Source organism: Varanus komodoensis, unplaced genomic scaffold (assembly GCF_004798865.1).
Source record: "Varanus komodoensis strain SLA01 unplaced genomic scaffold, ASM479886v1 scaffold53, whole genome shotgun sequence".
Taxonomy (NCBI): Eukaryota; Metazoa; Chordata; class Lepidosauria; order Squamata; family Varanidae; genus Varanus; species Varanus komodoensis.
In genome coordinates, this window is record NW_025336126.1 from 1,420,509 (window position 1) to 1,438,596 (window position 18,088).

At 42.6% G+C, this 18,088-nt stretch overlaps 2 protein-coding genes across 5 annotated transcripts in view; one reads left to right on the forward strand and one right to left on the reverse strand.

Annotated features, from left to right (window-relative positions):
* Positions 1 to 545: 545 nt before the first annotated feature.
* Positions 546 to 16,751, reverse strand: MAZ (MYC associated zinc finger protein). Of its 4 annotated transcripts, none has more exons than XM_044447872.1 (7): positions 16,503 to 16,751; positions 14,191 to 14,277; positions 8,716 to 9,506; positions 5,381 to 5,444; positions 4,911 to 5,082; positions 2,910 to 3,117; positions 1,705 to 1,836 (listed from the first exon to the last, which is right to left on the reverse strand). In XM_044447872.1, the coding sequence occupies exons 1-6, from the start codon at positions 16,536 to 16,538 to the stop codon at positions 2,930 to 2,932; spliced, it is 1,338 nt and encodes a 445-aa protein (XP_044303807.1). In that variant the 5' UTR covers positions 16,539 to 16,751; the 3' UTR covers positions 1,705 to 1,836; positions 2,910 to 2,929. The 4 variants fall into 4 exon arrangements, with proteins under 4 accessions (XP_044303809.1, XP_044303808.1, XP_044303807.1 ...); XM_044447871.1 differs by having other exon boundaries at positions 14,191 to 14,280; XM_044447874.1 differs by lacking the exon at positions 2,910 to 3,117 and having other exon boundaries at positions 546 to 1,836; positions 16,503 to 16,748.
* The window catches only part of LOC123032168 (major vault protein), a 37,916-nt gene continuing 35,600 nt past the window's right edge, over positions 15,773 to 18,088 (forward strand). Inside the window, exon 1 of the mRNA XM_044447870.1 lies at positions 15,773 to 15,862. The gene's annotated coding sequence lies outside the window, so the exon portion shown is untranslated. The remainder of the gene's footprint in view (positions 15,863 to 18,088) is intronic.

The following is an 18,088-nucleotide window of genomic DNA, read 5'->3' on the forward strand; positions in this document are numbered from 1 at the left end:
AGCAATTTGGTGCAGAAAATCTGTTTTGGGGGAATCCTGCTTCCGTAGCCCTCTCCCCCCAGGAGAAAATTATATAACATCTCTCACTTCCCGTTTCTCATCCATTATTTATAACCTGCCCTGGCTGCTGCAGGAGGGAGGGAGGGAGAAGCCCACGAAATTAACCCTCCTCACACCCTGGCAGAGCTCCAGCGCAGCATCTGCCCAGGTCTTCACCAAGGCTCTAGCACCGCCACCCCGATGCCCACCCCATAAGGCAGTACTTGCTCTTTCCTATAAAGGGGCATCAAAGCAGCAGCAACTGAGGAGAGTCAATCGCCCTATGTAATCATGGGAAACAAGAGAAGTGTTTTGGGAAGCCCACTTAGAGATGATGTTCGCAACTTGGTGTTAGATGCATTAGACATTTTAAATAAGCATGAAGGTCCCAGGAGGAGATCACGATGATATAAAGAGGTGCAGAGGGCAAGAGAGACCCAGAAGCACAATACTTTTCCTTTACGATCAAAATAGCACAAACAGGTTGACAATAAACAGACACAGTGTGGATTTTTTCCTTCAATGTTTTTACTAAAATCTTTTGCTGTTGAGACACAGATCCAGAAAGGGTGCGTGGGAGAGGGAAGGAAATGGGGTAAGGAGGAGGGAATAGGGAGAGAAGATAGATGGACATTGCTTCATTACATTTTGTGTTAACAAAGAACAAAAACAAAAAGAAAACACAAAGGAGGGTTATTTTAAATGTCAGGGGATTTTTAATATATATATAATACAAAAAAGCGAGACTCTAACCCCAAACGGTGGGGGTTGCATGCAACAAGGAAGGTGTTCAGCAGGTGGGGCATCAATACTTGGTGTGGAGGGCTAACGAGCTTGGAACACAAATCACAAGAGAAGCTGAGGGAATGGAGCATTAAAACAGACACCATGGAAGAATGAGGTGCTAGGGCATGGAGGGAAATTCAGAACAGCTCCTCAGCAGGGGAATGGAGGGAACTCCACAATGAAGACATGGAGAATTAATCCTTCTCCACCCCAGCCTACTGCAGCCCCCCTGCTACCCCAGACTTGAGCTCCAGGCACCTAAGATGCCCGAGTCCTGATGCAGTCCTTATAACTTCTCTGTGGGTTCCCAAGCTCTTTCAACCCCTCAGTCAACACCCCATTATTCCCAACTCTGGGCCCTTTCTCACTGCAATGCTGCCCCATAATTTTGTCCTACAGTTACCCCAGCCTTCTTTCAGTTCCTGAGCTGGGTTTAAGTCCTTCTGACCCATTGTCTCACTCGGTAGTTGATTTAAGGGCAATAGGGGGCGCTGCTGGAATGAGCAAGAGACCTAGACAAACATTGTAGCCATTTGGCTAACAACAGGAACAGGAGTGGGTGCATGGATTTCCAGGACTCTTGGGGAGGGGGGGTAGAAGTTTAGGGTACTAGAGCTGGGGAATCAATAAAATAAGAATGTTCTCTGAACGCACATCAAAGCCCTTCCATGGCCCTCTGAACAAGAGCTGCCAGCTTGGTTGGGCAGGTGCTTTCCTAGCCCCAGAATTTCATGAGCACAGGCAGGGGAAGAGAATGAATGAAACCACCATTAAATTAGAAACCCAAGTATGGTCACTGCATATCCATCTGGGTTTGGAGGCTCCAGCTGCCAATGAGGGAGAGGGATGGGACTGGGTGGGTTGGCTCCTGCCTCCCTGCTCCCAGAAATCACCAGGGCTGTGTGGGGAGGGCTTGGCTCACAACCGAAGCTCCCTCCATGGGCAGCACCGTGACGGCAGCAGGAGGTGGGGCCGAGACGGCTGCCGCGAGGGGGCAGACCTCACCTGTACCTGTGAAGGAAGATAGATGCAGAAAGTCAAATATGCTTCTCAGCCTCAGGATAATTATTCTGAAGAACTACTGTTAATACATAGTTTGCTTTCTGTCACCCTCCACTGCCTTGAACAGCAGTGTTTCGGTAGAAGACACAGCTGGTTTCATGCACTAAAAAGAGATGGATGAAACTGCCTTTTTCTTCAAAGTATCTTATTTATCCATAACTTGGAGGGGCGCTCCCCTCCCTAAAAGCAGAAAAAAGTGTCTTCTCAGGTGCACATTATCTATTAAAGCAGATTGATAGGACTAATTTTGCACTAACTTGAAGTTTTTGAGGCCACTTACTGAAGTCAATACAGAAACTAGAATTTATCACCTAAATATTGTGATGCTCAAATCACAAACATATGGGTAGAAATTTGCTATCATAGTGCATACTAAAAGGTACCATTCTCACAGATTAGTTCCCTTAGGGCACTCCATCTCTTAGTTCTCCAAGATGTGTGATACATTCTGACAAGGGAACACATCCACACCAGTTAACTGGGCTGAAAAAAATCACCTATTAAACCTGTAACATCTTATGTAAATTTGTTAATGTGCTGGTATCCCATGATCAATGGAATCTCAAAACCAACAGATATGTGATATTGGATAGGAGGTAACGTCTTTAAGGGCAGAAAACAGCCTAAAGACCCAGTAATGCACTGTATCTGTTAACATGCAAGAAAATAATTGTTTCTTGCTTTTTGAGAAAAGACATGATACCCTGGAACAAAGTGCAGATGACAGTAGTCAAAAGAATTGTGTGATGCATCTTTTTTAACAAAACTTCAAATCCTAACTATGTCTTTATGAGATGAAACTGCAGAAGGATCCCCCAGTCACATATAAATACCCAAACCTAGACAGATACTATTATATGCAGGCACTTGAATGCTGGCACAGGGGTATTAATTTAGGATGCAGCCGCCCCAGGGGAGTTGGGGTTCTATCTTCTCCCAAGGAATATAGGACACCTTGATACCCTATGGGTCAGATGGGTCTCCCCACCCCATTCCCCAGGACAGAAGGAAGCGGCTCTTGCCTGGTGGCCCGGCCAGCGTTTCACCGCAGCGGTTGGCCCTCAGTGGCCGCAGCCCCTTCTCCTGCGTGCGTCTGCAGATGCCCGTTGAGCTGAGCCGGGGTCTTGCAGTGCACGCCACACAGCTTGCAAAGGAAACGCTCCAGCCGCGGGGCGGCCAGTCCGTGGTCCTTGACCGCGTGGACCCTGAGGTAGGCCGCTGTGGTGAACCCTACGGGAGGGGGAGAAGGACAAAAACCAGCCAGGTCAGTGTCCGGCCTAACAAAAGCGTACCCCAGTGTCCTGCAATACTTGGCTGTGCCTCACCCTAGAGGCGGCTGCGTCTCAATAGCTAGTTAAGGATCCATTGCAACGAGCCTCCCTGATTAAGAGACAGCTTCTTTATTCTAGCAACAGCTGCATCTTGCTGCCAGGCAAGCTATTCTGAATGAACAGTCTAGCACACCCTAGGGGCAGCTGCATCTGGGCACTAAGGAAAACCAATATGAAGAACTTCAGTTTCTCAACTCCAAAATATCAGAACTACAATCCTAGACTATATTTGTATGAGAAATGTGAAGAGGTGGTGGTCCACTGAACCTCTCCCCCATACTTGTAGCAGATCTACATTTTGTTGCTTCAATTATCTGCAGTACTTAATTCACTATAAACTACTTACAGTTGTAGCATAATTTAAGAAAGCGATTAACAGTAAACCACTGTATTATGGTTCTGTGAATCCAGATATACTATATGAATAATGTAATTTTAATGTTTTGGTAAAGTATAATGGATTATGCACATTATCCTGACAGATAATCAAGGAGTTATCACAGAGGAAAAGCATAGTTAAAATAAAAGAATCCACTGTGACTTGACTATTTCTATCAAGCTTGCATATTATCCAACCACTTTTGATTAATGTTTTAAGGATATCAATATTTTACCAGAAATAGATTGGATATTGAGAATATCAGATGATAGAGCATCCAATGGAACAGATGTATGCACTTTAGACGTTAGCAAGTCCCCTTTATTCAATGTTTAATGTATTCATGTTCAATGTATTCAGGACCATATATTTCTACCTAATAATTGAACTGTATTTATGTATCTATATGGATATATATAGCCGTCGGGCTAATGGGTGGGATAAAAATGTATTTAATAAATAAATAATCAAAATTAATATTTACAATGAATTACAGTATCTTTCACTTACACAGTACACTGTAGCCATTTAAGCTTGTGACAAAATTGAACAAATGGGAAGCTTGGACTTGCAAATGAGAGAAAGAAACATTAGACGCCAGCTACTGTGCCAAGCAGTTGCTTACTCTAGTCACAAGATGGGCAGTTTGAGCAGCAGCCACATACCAAATAAAATAAATGCCAGTTGCTCAAAATGGTTCTTCAAACCTGATTCACTTCATTGCAATATTATATAGCAATATTCAAGTAAGGCCTCATTGCAATTCTGTGATCAGTGTTCACATAGAACAACTTTATTTCAAGTGTTTGTTTCCTTCGAGCTTAGCCTTCTGAAGCAGGCCTGTTCAACATCTGACTTATTATGATGAATGCAGCCCACCAGCCACATAGTGCACCTGTTGAGTGGTTAAAAACCTCGTTTTCCACTATACATGGCTCTTTAATTGTGTTCAAGTTAGTTCAAGCTGTACAGTCCTCTATAAAAACTTGGGAAAAATTAGCTGCATCTGACAAAATCAGCAAGTGAAATATTGGGTAACATGGAAACTGAAACTTGCTGACATTCACTGCTGAACAGACTAGTCAAACATGACTCTAAATGGCAACTGAGCTATTCAGGGAAGAAAACATTATGGGGCAAGCAAATCTTCAGATACCAATTAGGGCTACAATCTTATGCAAGTTTACTTGGGAGTAAACCCCTCTGAATTTTATGGGGACTTAATTCTAAGTGAATGGACACAGGATTGGGCCAACTGGTGTATTTCCTTCTCATCTTCAGATTCTCTTCTGCAAATAGCCTTGTCTCTTTACCTTTGTTGCACAGTTCACAGACATGATTCGGCCCTTGGCTGTGTACTTTCATGTGGTCCGTGATGTAGGCAGCGCTCAGCATCTTTCCACACACATGACATGGCACTTTCTCCTCATGACGGACAGTGTGAGCACGCAGCCGATCCTTGGTGGCAAAAGCCGCTTCACATGTCTGTAGAAATTTATTTATTTATTTATACATACACATATTTATAGGCCGCCTATAACTGCTCAGGCCTTCTTAGGCAGCAATGAAATGAAGGAAAGGAATCAGTGGAAAAAGGGACAACTTCCTAATGCAATTAGAGACAAGACTAAGAAAATTAGACCACGCATAAGGTTCCCTTTAAAGTAAAGGGTATCTGAATTTTACTTCCTTTTGCAGCAGCAAGTCAACCATGGAGTCTTAGGTGAATATAAAGATGGGGGTGAGGGGAGGATACAACAGTACTGTCAATAGAGAAAGGTACCTCACATTTGAAGGGCCTCTCTGTTGAGTGGACTTGCCGCACATGGCTATTCAAATGGTCCGGCCTGTGGAAGGGAAAGAAATATGTAATGTACATGGATGTGAGGATATTTTAATTCTTTACTATAAATTTTAATTTTCCATCTCAATCCCAGATTATATCTATCCTTTAAATAGGCAAGGGTAGCCTTTGCTTGTCACTCCAAATCAACATTATACTAACAAAACTGATGTCCTGCACTCCAAATGTTTTTAAGCAATTGTATTAGCTCTCTTATAGACAGGAATCACACACAATCCACCACCTAAAAAAACAAACTGGTAGAACTCCTGCTCTTTATGCCTACAGAAGCAGCATATCTTCAAACAGAGCTTTCTGCATCACTACTTCTCCACTTTAGCAAAAGCTGTAACTCTTCTTGCAGTTCAAGAGTGATACTATTAAAAAGTAGCCAACTATAAGTCTATCATGTCCCATACTATGCTCTTGAAAATTCAGGATATATAACATAATTTGAAGCTTTCACTAGTATAATAGGTGGGTTTCAAAAAAACTATTAAGAATGGCTCTTCATCCACTCAGTGATTAATTTGAAGTGCTGCAGATGGATACTAAGTAATGAATGTCTAGGGTGGAAAACAGGCCAGCAGCACCTAGTTGATAAGGATCATACATCAGAAAGTCAGGTGAAGGTAGAATAAAGAACTTAGGAATGTTGCCAGCTGTTTAGAAAGGTTAGAAAATGCAGTGTTCAGAAATGGGAGTGGCTGAATTTAACTTTGAATATATACTGGTAGCATGCCCAGGGCAAATTTCAAGTAATGCTTAATTTATTTGGTTTTGTAGCAGGTTTCTAGCCCTTGTGGTAATGAGAAGAAACTGAAGCTGTGTCAAAGATAGTAAGGAAAAGAAATTGATAGTCAGGTGTTATGTCTTGTCTTATATAGAATCCTGTACATCCTGTGTGTGCACAGATCTTCTTTAAAAATTAAGCAGATTAACACCTTATGTCCTCAAGTTGCAGTTTTTACAAAGGGCTAAAGGACACAGTTCCTTTATTATTGTACATCAGGCCTGCAGACTCTTACAGCTCTGAAACTACATTGGAAACTTTCATTTTTGGTAAACAAATGAAACAAGTGAACAGATTGCTTCACTGCTCTCATTTATGTTAGGAGCTGTATCAAGCACACTCTCTAGGAGCGCACAGTAAAGTCTAAGTGTCATGGGACAGTAAGTGACACATTAACTTCTCAACATTTCCTTATATGCAAATACTATGAATGACAGAATGTTTGGTATTCCATGTAACTGCAAGTTCATGTAGAAGCTGAACCTAATGTAGGCACTGAAATGGTCTTAGTTCAAAAAGCATGGAATCCTCTTGATTGTAGAGAAAAGGTAACAAAACTGATTCCAGACTCCTCCCCCTTCCCACTTTTTTTTCCAGGTTGTGGCCCTTTAGCACTACTTGATATTGTCCTCTCCTCCTCCAACTGAAAATGTCATATTTTTGCATGAAAAGTTCATCATCTTTCAAAATCTAAACCCTGGAAACATAACTACAGAGAAGTTCCACATCCATACCACTGCGTAAGTTAAAACAAGGTCACCTTTTCAAGCTGTGGACTAAACCCGCTGCATTTTTGAACTAGGGGAAAAAATGTGCTCTCCCTTTTAAAGCTTTCGGTCATGGGACTTCATGTGAGAATTATGTCTGAAAATCAAGAAACTTGTACAGGAGGGAACGGATGACTGCTAGTTGATGAAGAGCACAATACAAATTTGCTAAACAATCCCTATTTCTCCTAATCTCTGCCATGTTATTGCAGTCTCTGCAAAAACATTCAACATTTGGAATATTAAAAACAAAACAGATCATTCAAAATTATATATGACTCCATTAACATGGATTTTGGTATTTCTGGTGCAGAGTAAACATCTTTACCCTTTTGCATTATGCAAGTAAATCAATGACTTTAAACTTGTTTTCATTTGTGCTTGTGTCAAACTCATGCAATTTCTTCTAATCACCATTTGCAGTCTCAATTGCATGTTTCAATATTTTAGCATCTTGAAGATATTCCAGATTCTTGACAGTTTTCCATCTTCCATTCTGGCATTTATGTGCAATGTTTTAGAACAGGAAATGTTTTGCAATTATTGAATCTTCTGATCTACATTCACAGGTCAGCTGCCAATATGGTGTCATAATGCGATTACTAAATCTTCACCAATTTAGTTTTGAAAGTGTGGTGTTTTCTTTCCCAATTTCATCTCTTTATCTGTTGATCTTAAAGCCTATTCAATGTGTAAAACTTGTATATAATCTGGTATCTTCTCAGAGTGTACCATTTCAGAGTACAGGTATGGGGATCTCTTCCGAATGCAACTGCATGTTAGAACAAACTGTTCCATGTACCTGGAAAAATCTTAATTTGCTCTTCTTCCTAACGTGCTTGTTTTATATGTATAGGGTCATCATCTTCTTTTACATGGAGACACACTGAAACATGCCATTCTATCTGTTGCCCAAAATGATACTTTTAAGGAAGGACCATGCCTTTTAATCATACCTGAATTTGCCCCAAAATCAATAGTATTACCTTGGAACTAGAGCTGTATCTAGCTTATATTATCCCTTTCCAAATACTTTCTAAAATTTATCTGTTCTATTGCACAGGTTTTCTGAGGTTCCAAGATTATATCTAAGGTCTCCCAACATGCCAAAATTCCAGCAAGAAAACTTTGGTAACAGGTGCAACTTCAAAGGTAACCAAGAAACTGCCACTCACTCTCTGGTATCATGATCCAAAACAATCAGTGGCAGGAATGGGAACACTTTCTCATTAGAGTTATCCTCTGCTGAAAATTAACCAGTGAGCACACCCACCAACACATGCGCTTTCCTCTTTGTCACTCAGGCAAACATGCATACATTGTTTCTTCATCTGTGCAGGACTCCTCCAGGAAGGGCCCTGCTGCTACAATTTAAGTGGGTTGAATAGAATTCTCATGTACTTTATGAATAGAATTCTCATGTACTTCACTTTTCTGGAGAGCTTTCTTAAGGCCTGGAAAAAATTAGACATGACTTATCAGGGAGGTGCAAAGGAGAAGGGGCTTGATTTGGCTCACATATTTGGTAACCACTAGTCTTTGGTTATTTTGCAACGTCCTCCTAATTCAAAATAGTTCAGTATGTGATCTGCTAAGGCTTACTCTTTACAGGATGAAATGCTCTTTCCAAATGCAAACCTCTTTCTCATGTAAGCCCTACAAGAATCCCATCTGACATCCCTTTAAACCTCCCCACATCCTTGACTCCCTCGTACCGGGAGAAACTCTTCCCACAATGGCTGCAGATATACGGCTTGTGCACAGCACCATCATGCGAACGAACGTGATAGCTCATGCGGTCCTTCCGCTTGAACCGCTGCTGGCAGACAGGGCACTGGTAGGGCTTCTCATCTGAATGTGACAACTTGTGCCGATTGAGATGGTAGACGTCCCGGAAGGCTTTCCCACACATCTCACATGCATGATTCTTTCGGATGCGTTTGCCTGATGCTGTAGTGGTCACCAGCCCTGCACCTGAACCTGCTGTATTTCCTGCACCCTCGGCAGGGGCAGGAGTTGCTGGGGTTGTACCACCAATGGCGGAAACACTAAGCAAGCTGAGGGGAACCATGGTGGGCATCTTCATAGTTGTGGGTCCAGCACGAGAAGCTTTGGCCCCTGTGTGAATGGCTTCATGGCGTCGCAGGTTGTAGCCGTTTTTGAATTCTTTAGCACACAGTGAACAGATGTAGGGCCCTTTGCTCTTCGGCTTCTTCTGGACTTCGCCTGCCTGTGGTGTGGCAGGAGCTGCCTGGGGTGTTGGGGCTTGGGTGGTTTGAGTGGGTGGTGCAACCTGCCCACCACCACTCTCAGAGGCTGAAGGTTGCTGCTGTTTCAGGGCAGCCGTGTCTACTGTAGAAGCAGATGGTGCAGAACCGGTGGCAGCAGCAACCACTGCAGCAGCTGCTGCTGTTTCCTGGGCTGCAGCCAAAACAGGCAGGAGGTCCACTTGGAGGGACTCAGCGGAGGTGGCTGTCTGTTGAGGAGGAGCAGTTGTGGTGGCAGTCTGAACAGAAAAAAGATTGTATAATTGAATAACAATGATGAACAATGAATCCTGAAAGCCTGCAGTATTCTAGAAATTTGAGATGTGGGAAAGAGAAGCAAATTCCCATTTCAAAAGCAGCCGTTACTTATTTAATAAGGAAGCTTGAGATCATCTTAGCTTAAAATCTAAGGATGGCTGGCAGAGCAAAGGAGAGTGTAGTTACATTTATTTATTTAAAACATTTATATGCCGTCCTTTGCAGCAGCCTCAGGACAGCTTACAAGAATAAAAGACCAATATAAATAACAATATAATATTATAAATAACATTCCATAATAACACAATTAACCACAATATATCCTCTTAATTAAAAAGAAATAAAAAATAAAAACATGACTGTACAAAAATTAATAATATTATTAAAATTATGTTATTAAAATGATGGTTAAATAAAAAGGTCTTTACCTGGCACCGGAAAGAGTAGAGGGCTGGCGCCAGGTGGACCTCTCTGGGGAGCATGTTCCATAGTCTGGGTGCCACCACAGAGAAGGCCCTCCTCTGCGTGGATACCCTCCATACATCCCTCAAAGAGGGTTCCCAGAGCAAGGCCTCCCCTGCTGATCTTATGGGGCATGAGGGCATATAGGGGAAGAGACGTTCCTTCAGGTATCCAGGTCCCAAGCCATTTATATGGGATTGTGCCACGCCATCCTCAGGTCTAGCCAATCCCCTCTTTCTAGGTAACATGTTTTCTCCTAACTACTATTTTCTTCAAATAAGCCTACACTGATTAGTTGTGTAGTGCAAAATAACTGGGGACATGCTATCTCCATTGCTGATACTGGGTGAAGTCCAACTAGAAAAAGCAAGTCACATCTGAGATGCCTTGGCCTGTGCCTCCAACTGTCATCTTGTTTGCAGGGTATGCATGATTATAGAGAATGCATATGCTTGGGTGATATGCATCATGTACCTTACTGCATGGAAGGTAAAACCATTGGCATGTGTTGGTGCTCCTTGAGGGAAGTTGGGGGCACAGAATGCATGGATCAGTTGTTGGGGGGAAATAAATTACAACAGGCTGTGAGTGAAGTTCAAGCGGGACTATCAGCTAAAAAAAATCACTCACAAGCTTCACTGAATAGTTAGGTCTTTGCTTAGGATTCAGTAAAGAGCTAAACATGTCAAGGTTAGTAAGTTTCACCTTTGCCAAAAGGTCCAGAATCTACATGGATACTATTAGTAGATTCCAAATTAAAAAGCTGGTATCCCATACCAAGTCTTGAAAAATCTGAGCCACCATTTATACACCACAATAAGTGCCTTACCACCAGCCTTAGGGCACTAGAAACTTCATCTAACCAAATTGTTTAATTGTTGCAGAAACTTTCATTCACATTCTTAGGTTGTATTTAATCTCATAGTTCTAATTCTTCACCTCAGGTGGTTATAAACTAGCCTGCTGGACATCAAGGGCAAAGTTCTTGCTGATCGCACTATTTTAATCACACTGAACAGAAAATGACCCACCTTTTATCCCACCATACCAAATGATTTAGGTTTCTTCTTAAGTCTAACAAACCGCAGCCATCAATTTCACTCAGGTCTGTGTGGTTGCTCATAAACAACTAACAATTTCCAAAAATATTTTAAGATTACATCAACCTTGCAAATGAGTCTGTGACATTTACCAGGCCGTTTGTTCATACACAAACATGTATTAATTATTTTTAGCATATTTATGGACATGGGGAGAGGCCAACCATTTTCTGGTTTAAAAAACCTGTGCTGCTTGCCATAGGCAACCAGCTGATGAGCTATTTATAAGCTTAGATTAGGAGGGAACTTTATCTGGGGAAATCTGATTGATTTTAAAATACGAGATCTTTACCTTACCCATGCATATGTCTGTTAGATCTTTAGAATCACTGGCTAAGAGCCTAGTAAATGGTGTGAATTTGTGTCTAGAGCTTTGCTGTAACTAAAAAGATGTGAATCTGATCATTCCCTTGGATGGAAAGCTGCTAGAAGCCCCATGTATGACCAAGATGTAAAGTATAGGAATTAGTTAAATACGGTTGCTGACTTTTAGAAAAAGGAAATTCAGAGATTTGGGGCAAGAGCCTCTAAGACACCAGTTTGTTTTCTTGGCGAAAATATTTACAACATATTGATAACAAATTACAGGGTTAAAAAACAATATATTCTTGCAAATTAAAAAATGTCATTTGAAATGAATCCTAACAATTAAGAAACTAATTCCAATGAAAACATGAATATAGTCAATGGGCCCAGACTAAGCCACTTTATTCTGAGTCTCTTATAAGGAAATATCTGATTTTTACAGATGCACCTTCATACTGCAAAGCATGGAACCAAAGTAAACATTGTTATTAAGAAGCTTCTGCTGTATTGGTGGTTCTACTGATATCAGGTGAAGGACATAAGAAGGTTCTAGATAATTTTAAAACATGGTTTCTGGTACTAGCACACCTATTTAGAAGATAAAGCTGCATTATTCTAGTGCTTCCACCCACCTGTACTAGGAAGCAAAGATGAAATAATTTATCTTGAGGTGGCAAACTTAATTTCATTACCTACTGATATGTAGACAATAGGATATAACATACGATCACTCTGGGATGAAACAACAAAGATTATGAGCCGTGGTGTTTGTGGCTGCTAATGTGCCCATGGACACCTTGCTGAATACTTGCCAGGTTACTTGCTCTTCCTGCTTTTCAATTTCTTAAGATTCTTCTAAAAAGACAATAAAATAGCTGGGAAGCTGACATACATCAAAGAACTTCCCTAATTTTCACTTAGTTTCAAAAGAGTAGTTTTTGTTTTGGAATGCAAGCCCCACACTTGCCTTGTACTTGCATTCTTTGATAAACTGTTTTTCTTTTAGTTTCATTACTTAACCTGCCTTCTGGAAAATAAGTATTTTGTGATGTGCCATGCATACCATGGCTATTTTGTGAGTGCACACAACACTGTCTCAAAATTCCAAATGTCCCCACCAACCCAAAAAGGTTGCAGAAAAAATTATTAATACTGGAGACACTTGAATTTAAATACCTGTTCAGCCACTTATGTGTCACCTTACACAAATCATATGTGCAGCCAGATTCAATGCAGATTTACTTGGAGGTAAGTCCCACTAAGTGCTGAGGATTTTACTCTCAGGAAAATGTGTAAACAATTGCAGTCTTAATCTCTGTACTCTAGTCAGGAAAAAAGAATAAGCAATATACCTTACAGAGATAACAGAAATTAACAAGCACCACTATCTAGTATTTTATGAAAATATCTGTCCTATATTTCTTTAATGAACAGAGTTTTATTCTTTCAAAATCTCACCCTTCTTACCAAGCTATGAGGTCAGCCAGGCTCAAGCCAGACAAGCTTGACTCCATCTTATGGGTGGAGTTATAAAGGGGAAAAGATGGCTTCCTCCTCTGCCCCAAACACGGGGAAAAGCCTGTTTTAGCTCTGTGCTTGCTGTATAAAAGTACACAACTAAAACAAAATTTGACCTTCCTTCTTTGGTTCCAAGCTGGTGAAAATGTTTGGCTTGTGCCAGTGCTTGTTGGGTGTTAGGAGTGCCAACTAGCTGGCAGAAGCAATGAAAATATGCAAGCCACCACTGCCCCTTGTCCACTATATGCAGGAGAGATGGTAAACATGCAGAGACTTTTCTCCATGCCTCCAGGTGGCAAATACGCCAATCACCAGGTAGAAAAAGACCATGTACTTCAGCCACCCCACATTTGTCAATCTCTCCTCCTGGTGGTAGCATTCATACACCAAGTTTGCACAGTAAGGATATGTACAGATGTTTCCAGTGGCTGACCCCTACAGCAGAGTTTCCTGCTTCTGGTCAACATCCAAGCCTGGACAGTTTCCATAAACACAAAAACTTTTTTTAAATGTTAAACTGCCCCAAGCATGGAGTGATATATTGGGCTTAAGCTCCATTGAACATGGTGGGACTGACTTCTGAGTGATGTACATTAGGATCAGGCTGCACATCAGCACGTTCATAAAATATTTTATTATTTAAAATTACATTGTATTTGCTGAAAAGTATTATTTACTCAAGTTCTAGGGGTAAAGGACTGGCAATAAACACAATTAACAGATATAAGTAAAGCCAAGGGAATCTATGCATAAGAAAAAGCTATTTTGACAGGTTGTGAGGCTTTCACTTTAAAAATAAGTCATCTTAGAGTGTACCAAATTTAACTGTATGAGTATGGTAACTGAGAACTGTTTGAAGGGTAGGCCTTTTGTAGCATGATAATAAAATCTTATAATCAAAGTTAGTTCTTCTTAAAGTAAAGCTACTTAAATAAATGGAATTTAAGACAGGCTAGCATTGGAGACAACCTAGAGATTGTGTTCTTGATTGAATATCCTGCCACAAACTTTACTGGATAGTCTCTGCCAAGTCATTCTTTGAGTCTCAGTCCCACCAAGATAAAAAATGGGATGAAGAGCTTCAAATAATTATGAGGATGGCTAAATGACAAACCAAAAATTTTTTAGAATGAAATAGTTCTACAAGGCAATAATCCTCCCATTTGAGGTAAAAGCAATTCATATGCAAGAATTCCTCTTGGCACTGATGGAACTGCCTTAAGAGTCTTATTTTCAAATGAATCCATTGCTCTCCAATTATTGCCCAGATAAAGCTCACCTGGAAGGGGCTTTGACTGCAGCCCTGTGTGGCAAAAAACCTGGACTGGATTTCGGTCCCAACCTGCAGAGGATTCTGAGTATGACTCTGCTAAAGAAATAAAAGGAGTAAGATCAGGGAACTTTAGTAGAAAAACCACTTCACTCTTAACAATCCCTAAGTGAATTGGGACAGTGACTAATGATAACTGCAAAGATTTAAACTCCAAAACCAGTATATACAGAGCAGGTAATAACAGGAAGTCATTAAGTTTCATTATTCCACAGAGAATCTGAGAGGTTGACTTAAACTGAGTGAAAAATGGGCTTAATCTAGAGACTTCAATAAATCAGATAAGGCAGTATGGAGGGGGGTTTTTTTGGGGGGGGAGCAGTATCTGCTTGAACAAAGTAACCAAGCACTGTGCCCAAGTTTCAAGAAGCTGTGAATACCGTATGAGTGAGGATCAGGGATTAAATAAGAAATAGGATCTGTTGAAGAGAAAGAAAGGTTTGTAGAAATACACTGGTATTATAGGAGAAGCTAGAAACCAAAGCAAATTGGGTGAATCTGGACAAGGTCTGAATAGATACATTCTTGAGGTTGAGCGATCTGAGTGGATATCTGAGCTGTAGTTCTTGGAATAATGTAAATAAAAGTTTGGAAAATAAAGATAACAGAGTATCCTTCCATTAGAAAAAAATGACAAGGGAATAGGTAAGGGCTTCCAAACAGCAATAAATATGCACAAACTGTCATGTGTGTATCTGGACTGTTGAATGAGTGAATATATTGCTTATCTGTATTATATTCTAGTCTACACAGTAGCATTATTTGTGGCTCTGATGAGTCAGATTTGAGGGCATAAAGGGGGCTGTGCGTAAGAGCAGCGTTTTGGACTTGAAGATACAAATATGCTGGTAGAGGAGGGACATTTAGGGGTGGTCCGAAAAGCAAGTGGTTGCATATCTGAAAAAGGGAAGGCCTAGGCTGTGCCCTGCAAAGAGGAAACCCTAGGCAAGGAACAGGAAGCAATGGGAGGGAGTATGATTGGAGGACGAACCAGTGGAGGTGCAGCATGGACACTCAGTAAAAGGTAAAGGCAACAGGCAGGTAGTTATTCTCCTTCGGCAGTCACTACAAAGAAAGCGTGGGGGAAGTCGCAGGGTTTAAGAGGAAACTTTGCAGATGTGGTTTATAAAAAGAAACAAAAGGTTAATATAAGAGGCTATTTGGGGTGGGGATGAGCTGCACATTGAAGGAAGCATGAAGCAAAAGGGAGATGAGAGAAACAATACATGAGGTGGGAAATGAGCTTCTAGATAAGCTATGGCCACATGCCATTCATTCAAAACGTAGGTTAAAAAAACCCGGAGATGATGAACTTCCTATTAGTTGAGTCTACAACTAATGTTTGTCTCTATCTTAATTATTTGTGGGTGAAATATGAGATCTTATTGCATTTTCCTATAGCCAGCAGCCACCTACCTGAGTGCTGCCACATAAAGATAGGCAGAAAACAGGTGGAAGATCCACACAACACCTGTTGGCCCTAAAAGGTAGTACGTAGCTAGCACCTTACTCTGCGTGTGTGCACTCCAGGGCAAGTAAATCCAGAGGGCCGGAAAACAAGGAAACACCTCCCTGGCATATATGGCCACGACCAAACTGACATGGGGTGCGAACCCGTGCGGTAAGGATTTGAAGAAGGGGGGCGTCCAATATGGAAGGGGGCATTTTATTTAACTGTGGGGGCATTATGGGAAGGGAGAACTGACGTGCGTGGGGGGATAATAGCCTTGTACAGGAAGAGGCAGCTGTGGCGTGAGAGCGTGTGTGTGCGTGTGTCTTGGGGAGGGGGGCATTTTTGAAAGCCGGATCACTGGAAGTGGGACTGAGAAGGCTCTGAGGTAGCAACTGGCAGGGAAAAAGGTGGGGGAGAAGCGCGAGGGGATGGGCAGAGCGAGCGCGAGAGGGAGGTGACCGTTGGTGGGGGGGGAAGAAGCGCGAGGCGCAGGGAGGGGCTGGGCACAGCGAGCGTAGAGAGCGACGGGGTAGGGGTAGCGCAAGGCAGCGCTGGGCGGAGGGAGGTGACCGTTGGGGCAGCGCGAGGCGGAGGGGGGGAGCGCGTGTTGAGTGCGCCCTGCTGGCCCGCGCGCGCAAGGGCCCCCGCCCGCTGGGATTCCCGAGGGGAGGGGCGGGGCAGGGAGGGTGTGAGCGGGGAGCCTAGAGCTCTCGCTTACGCTCTCTTGTCCTTCCCCGCTCGTGCTCCCCCCCTTTTTTTTTAGCGGAGAAGGGAGGGGGAAGGTGGAGGAAAAGGGAGGGGGGGTTACCTGGAAGATGAAGCTGCTCCAGTTGCTCGGGTCCATGGCGGCGGCAACGAGCGGGGGAGGGGGGTTCAGCTCGGCGAGAGGGGGGGTCGGGAAGGGAGGGGGGAGCGAGTGGGGAGCAGCAACAACGTCGCGCGGGCGGGGGGAGTGAGGTGGGAGGGGGGATAGAGCGAGGAGGCAGCAGCGCGAGGAAACCTCGGCGCGCACGCTGATTGGCCCCTTCTGCGCGCGCGCGCACCCCCCGGCGCCACAGCCTCTCGGGGAGGGAGGGGGGAAGAGGGGGGTGTGGAGAAGGCGGCAGGTAGCGATTGGGTGGGGCTGCGGTCCTCGCTCCCGATGTGCGCGGGATCGTAGCAGGGAACACATGTGTCGTGCTTGCTGATTGGGCGGAGTGACGAGCACTGTGGTTGTAGGGCTGTTTCTTTCAAAGAAGGAAGTTGATTGGCCGCTAGCGAGGCGGCCGCGCGCGAGTAACGGTTGCCTCCTTCCCCTCCCCGTTAGTTTTGCATTGAGTGGCATCGTCTCTTCACAAAATGGCCGTTAGGTTGAGCTTGTTCGCCTTCAATAGCCAATACAGTGCCTTTTAAAATTATTGCTGGCTTTTTCTCCCACGCTATAGTATTTACCTCTCCTAGTGTATATTGAAGATTTTTAATGTTTACCTGGAAGATTAACGAGCTTCACGGCATTTTGAGCCTCGAACTTTTAAAATAGAATAGTAGAAATGGAAGAGGCCTATAAAACCATCGAATCCAACCCCTCCTCCTCTCCCACATCCGACTGCAGACCTATGCTCCTTCAGCTTAAGGTGACATTCTAGCTCAATACGTAGCTGTACTAATGTCCCCTCCCTTTTTTTTGTAAATATTAAACCAGGTCATAACCTAGCCTCAGCCACCATTTTTAAGAGTGTGCCTTGCTCTTAATGCATGGAAGGCCTGGAAAAATTTCAGTCATATTTCAGAATCAAATGCATTATTTTGCTTCGTGCAACCAGACATCCATTTCTTAGATTATAGGCATGCTGGTGGGGACTGCCTTGTATTAATTGTATATAAGCTGCTTTGGGAACCATTGTAGATGAAACGCTGGATGAAAATGTAGAATAAATTCTGCATGGAATTCTTGTTACACGTGGTCTTATTTGCTGAGTTGTCACTGCATTTGTTTTCCCATGCATTCAATCCAAATCATACTGTATTACTGCAGAGTTGTACATTAATTTCATTAACCCCTTTTCATCCCATAGTATGGTTTTACTCCAAGGAATTAAAGAGTTCTTTTCTACACTTAGTCCTCAGAACCTTCTGATATAAATTGATAGTGAAGATCATCTACAAAGCTTCAGCATTAAACAATCCTGGATCTTACTTATCAAGGGGCAGGCAACCCATTGCATGGCTCATTGGCAAGAATGCTGGTAGTCCAAAACATCAAGGGCATCAGGTTTCCCACCATCTAGTCCAGCACTGACTTGGTATCAGATGAATTACATTCTCTGCAAAAGGTGCCACAACCAAAGACAAATTTCATCAAGCACCATACTTCAGAACACATTTTTAGTGTCTATCTGTAACATACAGTTTTGA

Bases quoted from the DNA above. Each gene is read 5' to 3' on its own strand.
- MAZ (XM_044447871.1), bottom strand. From the start codon at position 16,538: ATGGACCCGAGCAACTGGAGCAGCTTCATCTTCCAG. The intron at 9,507-14,190 runs GTGAGCTTTATC...TTTTCTGTTCAG, and splicing joins GCAGTCAAAGCCCCTTCCAG to ACTGCCACCACAACTGCTCC. The intron at 5,083-5,380 runs GTACCTTTCTCT...AAATTTCTACAG, and splicing joins AGAGGCCCTTCAAATGTGAG to ACATGTGAAGCGGCTTTTGC.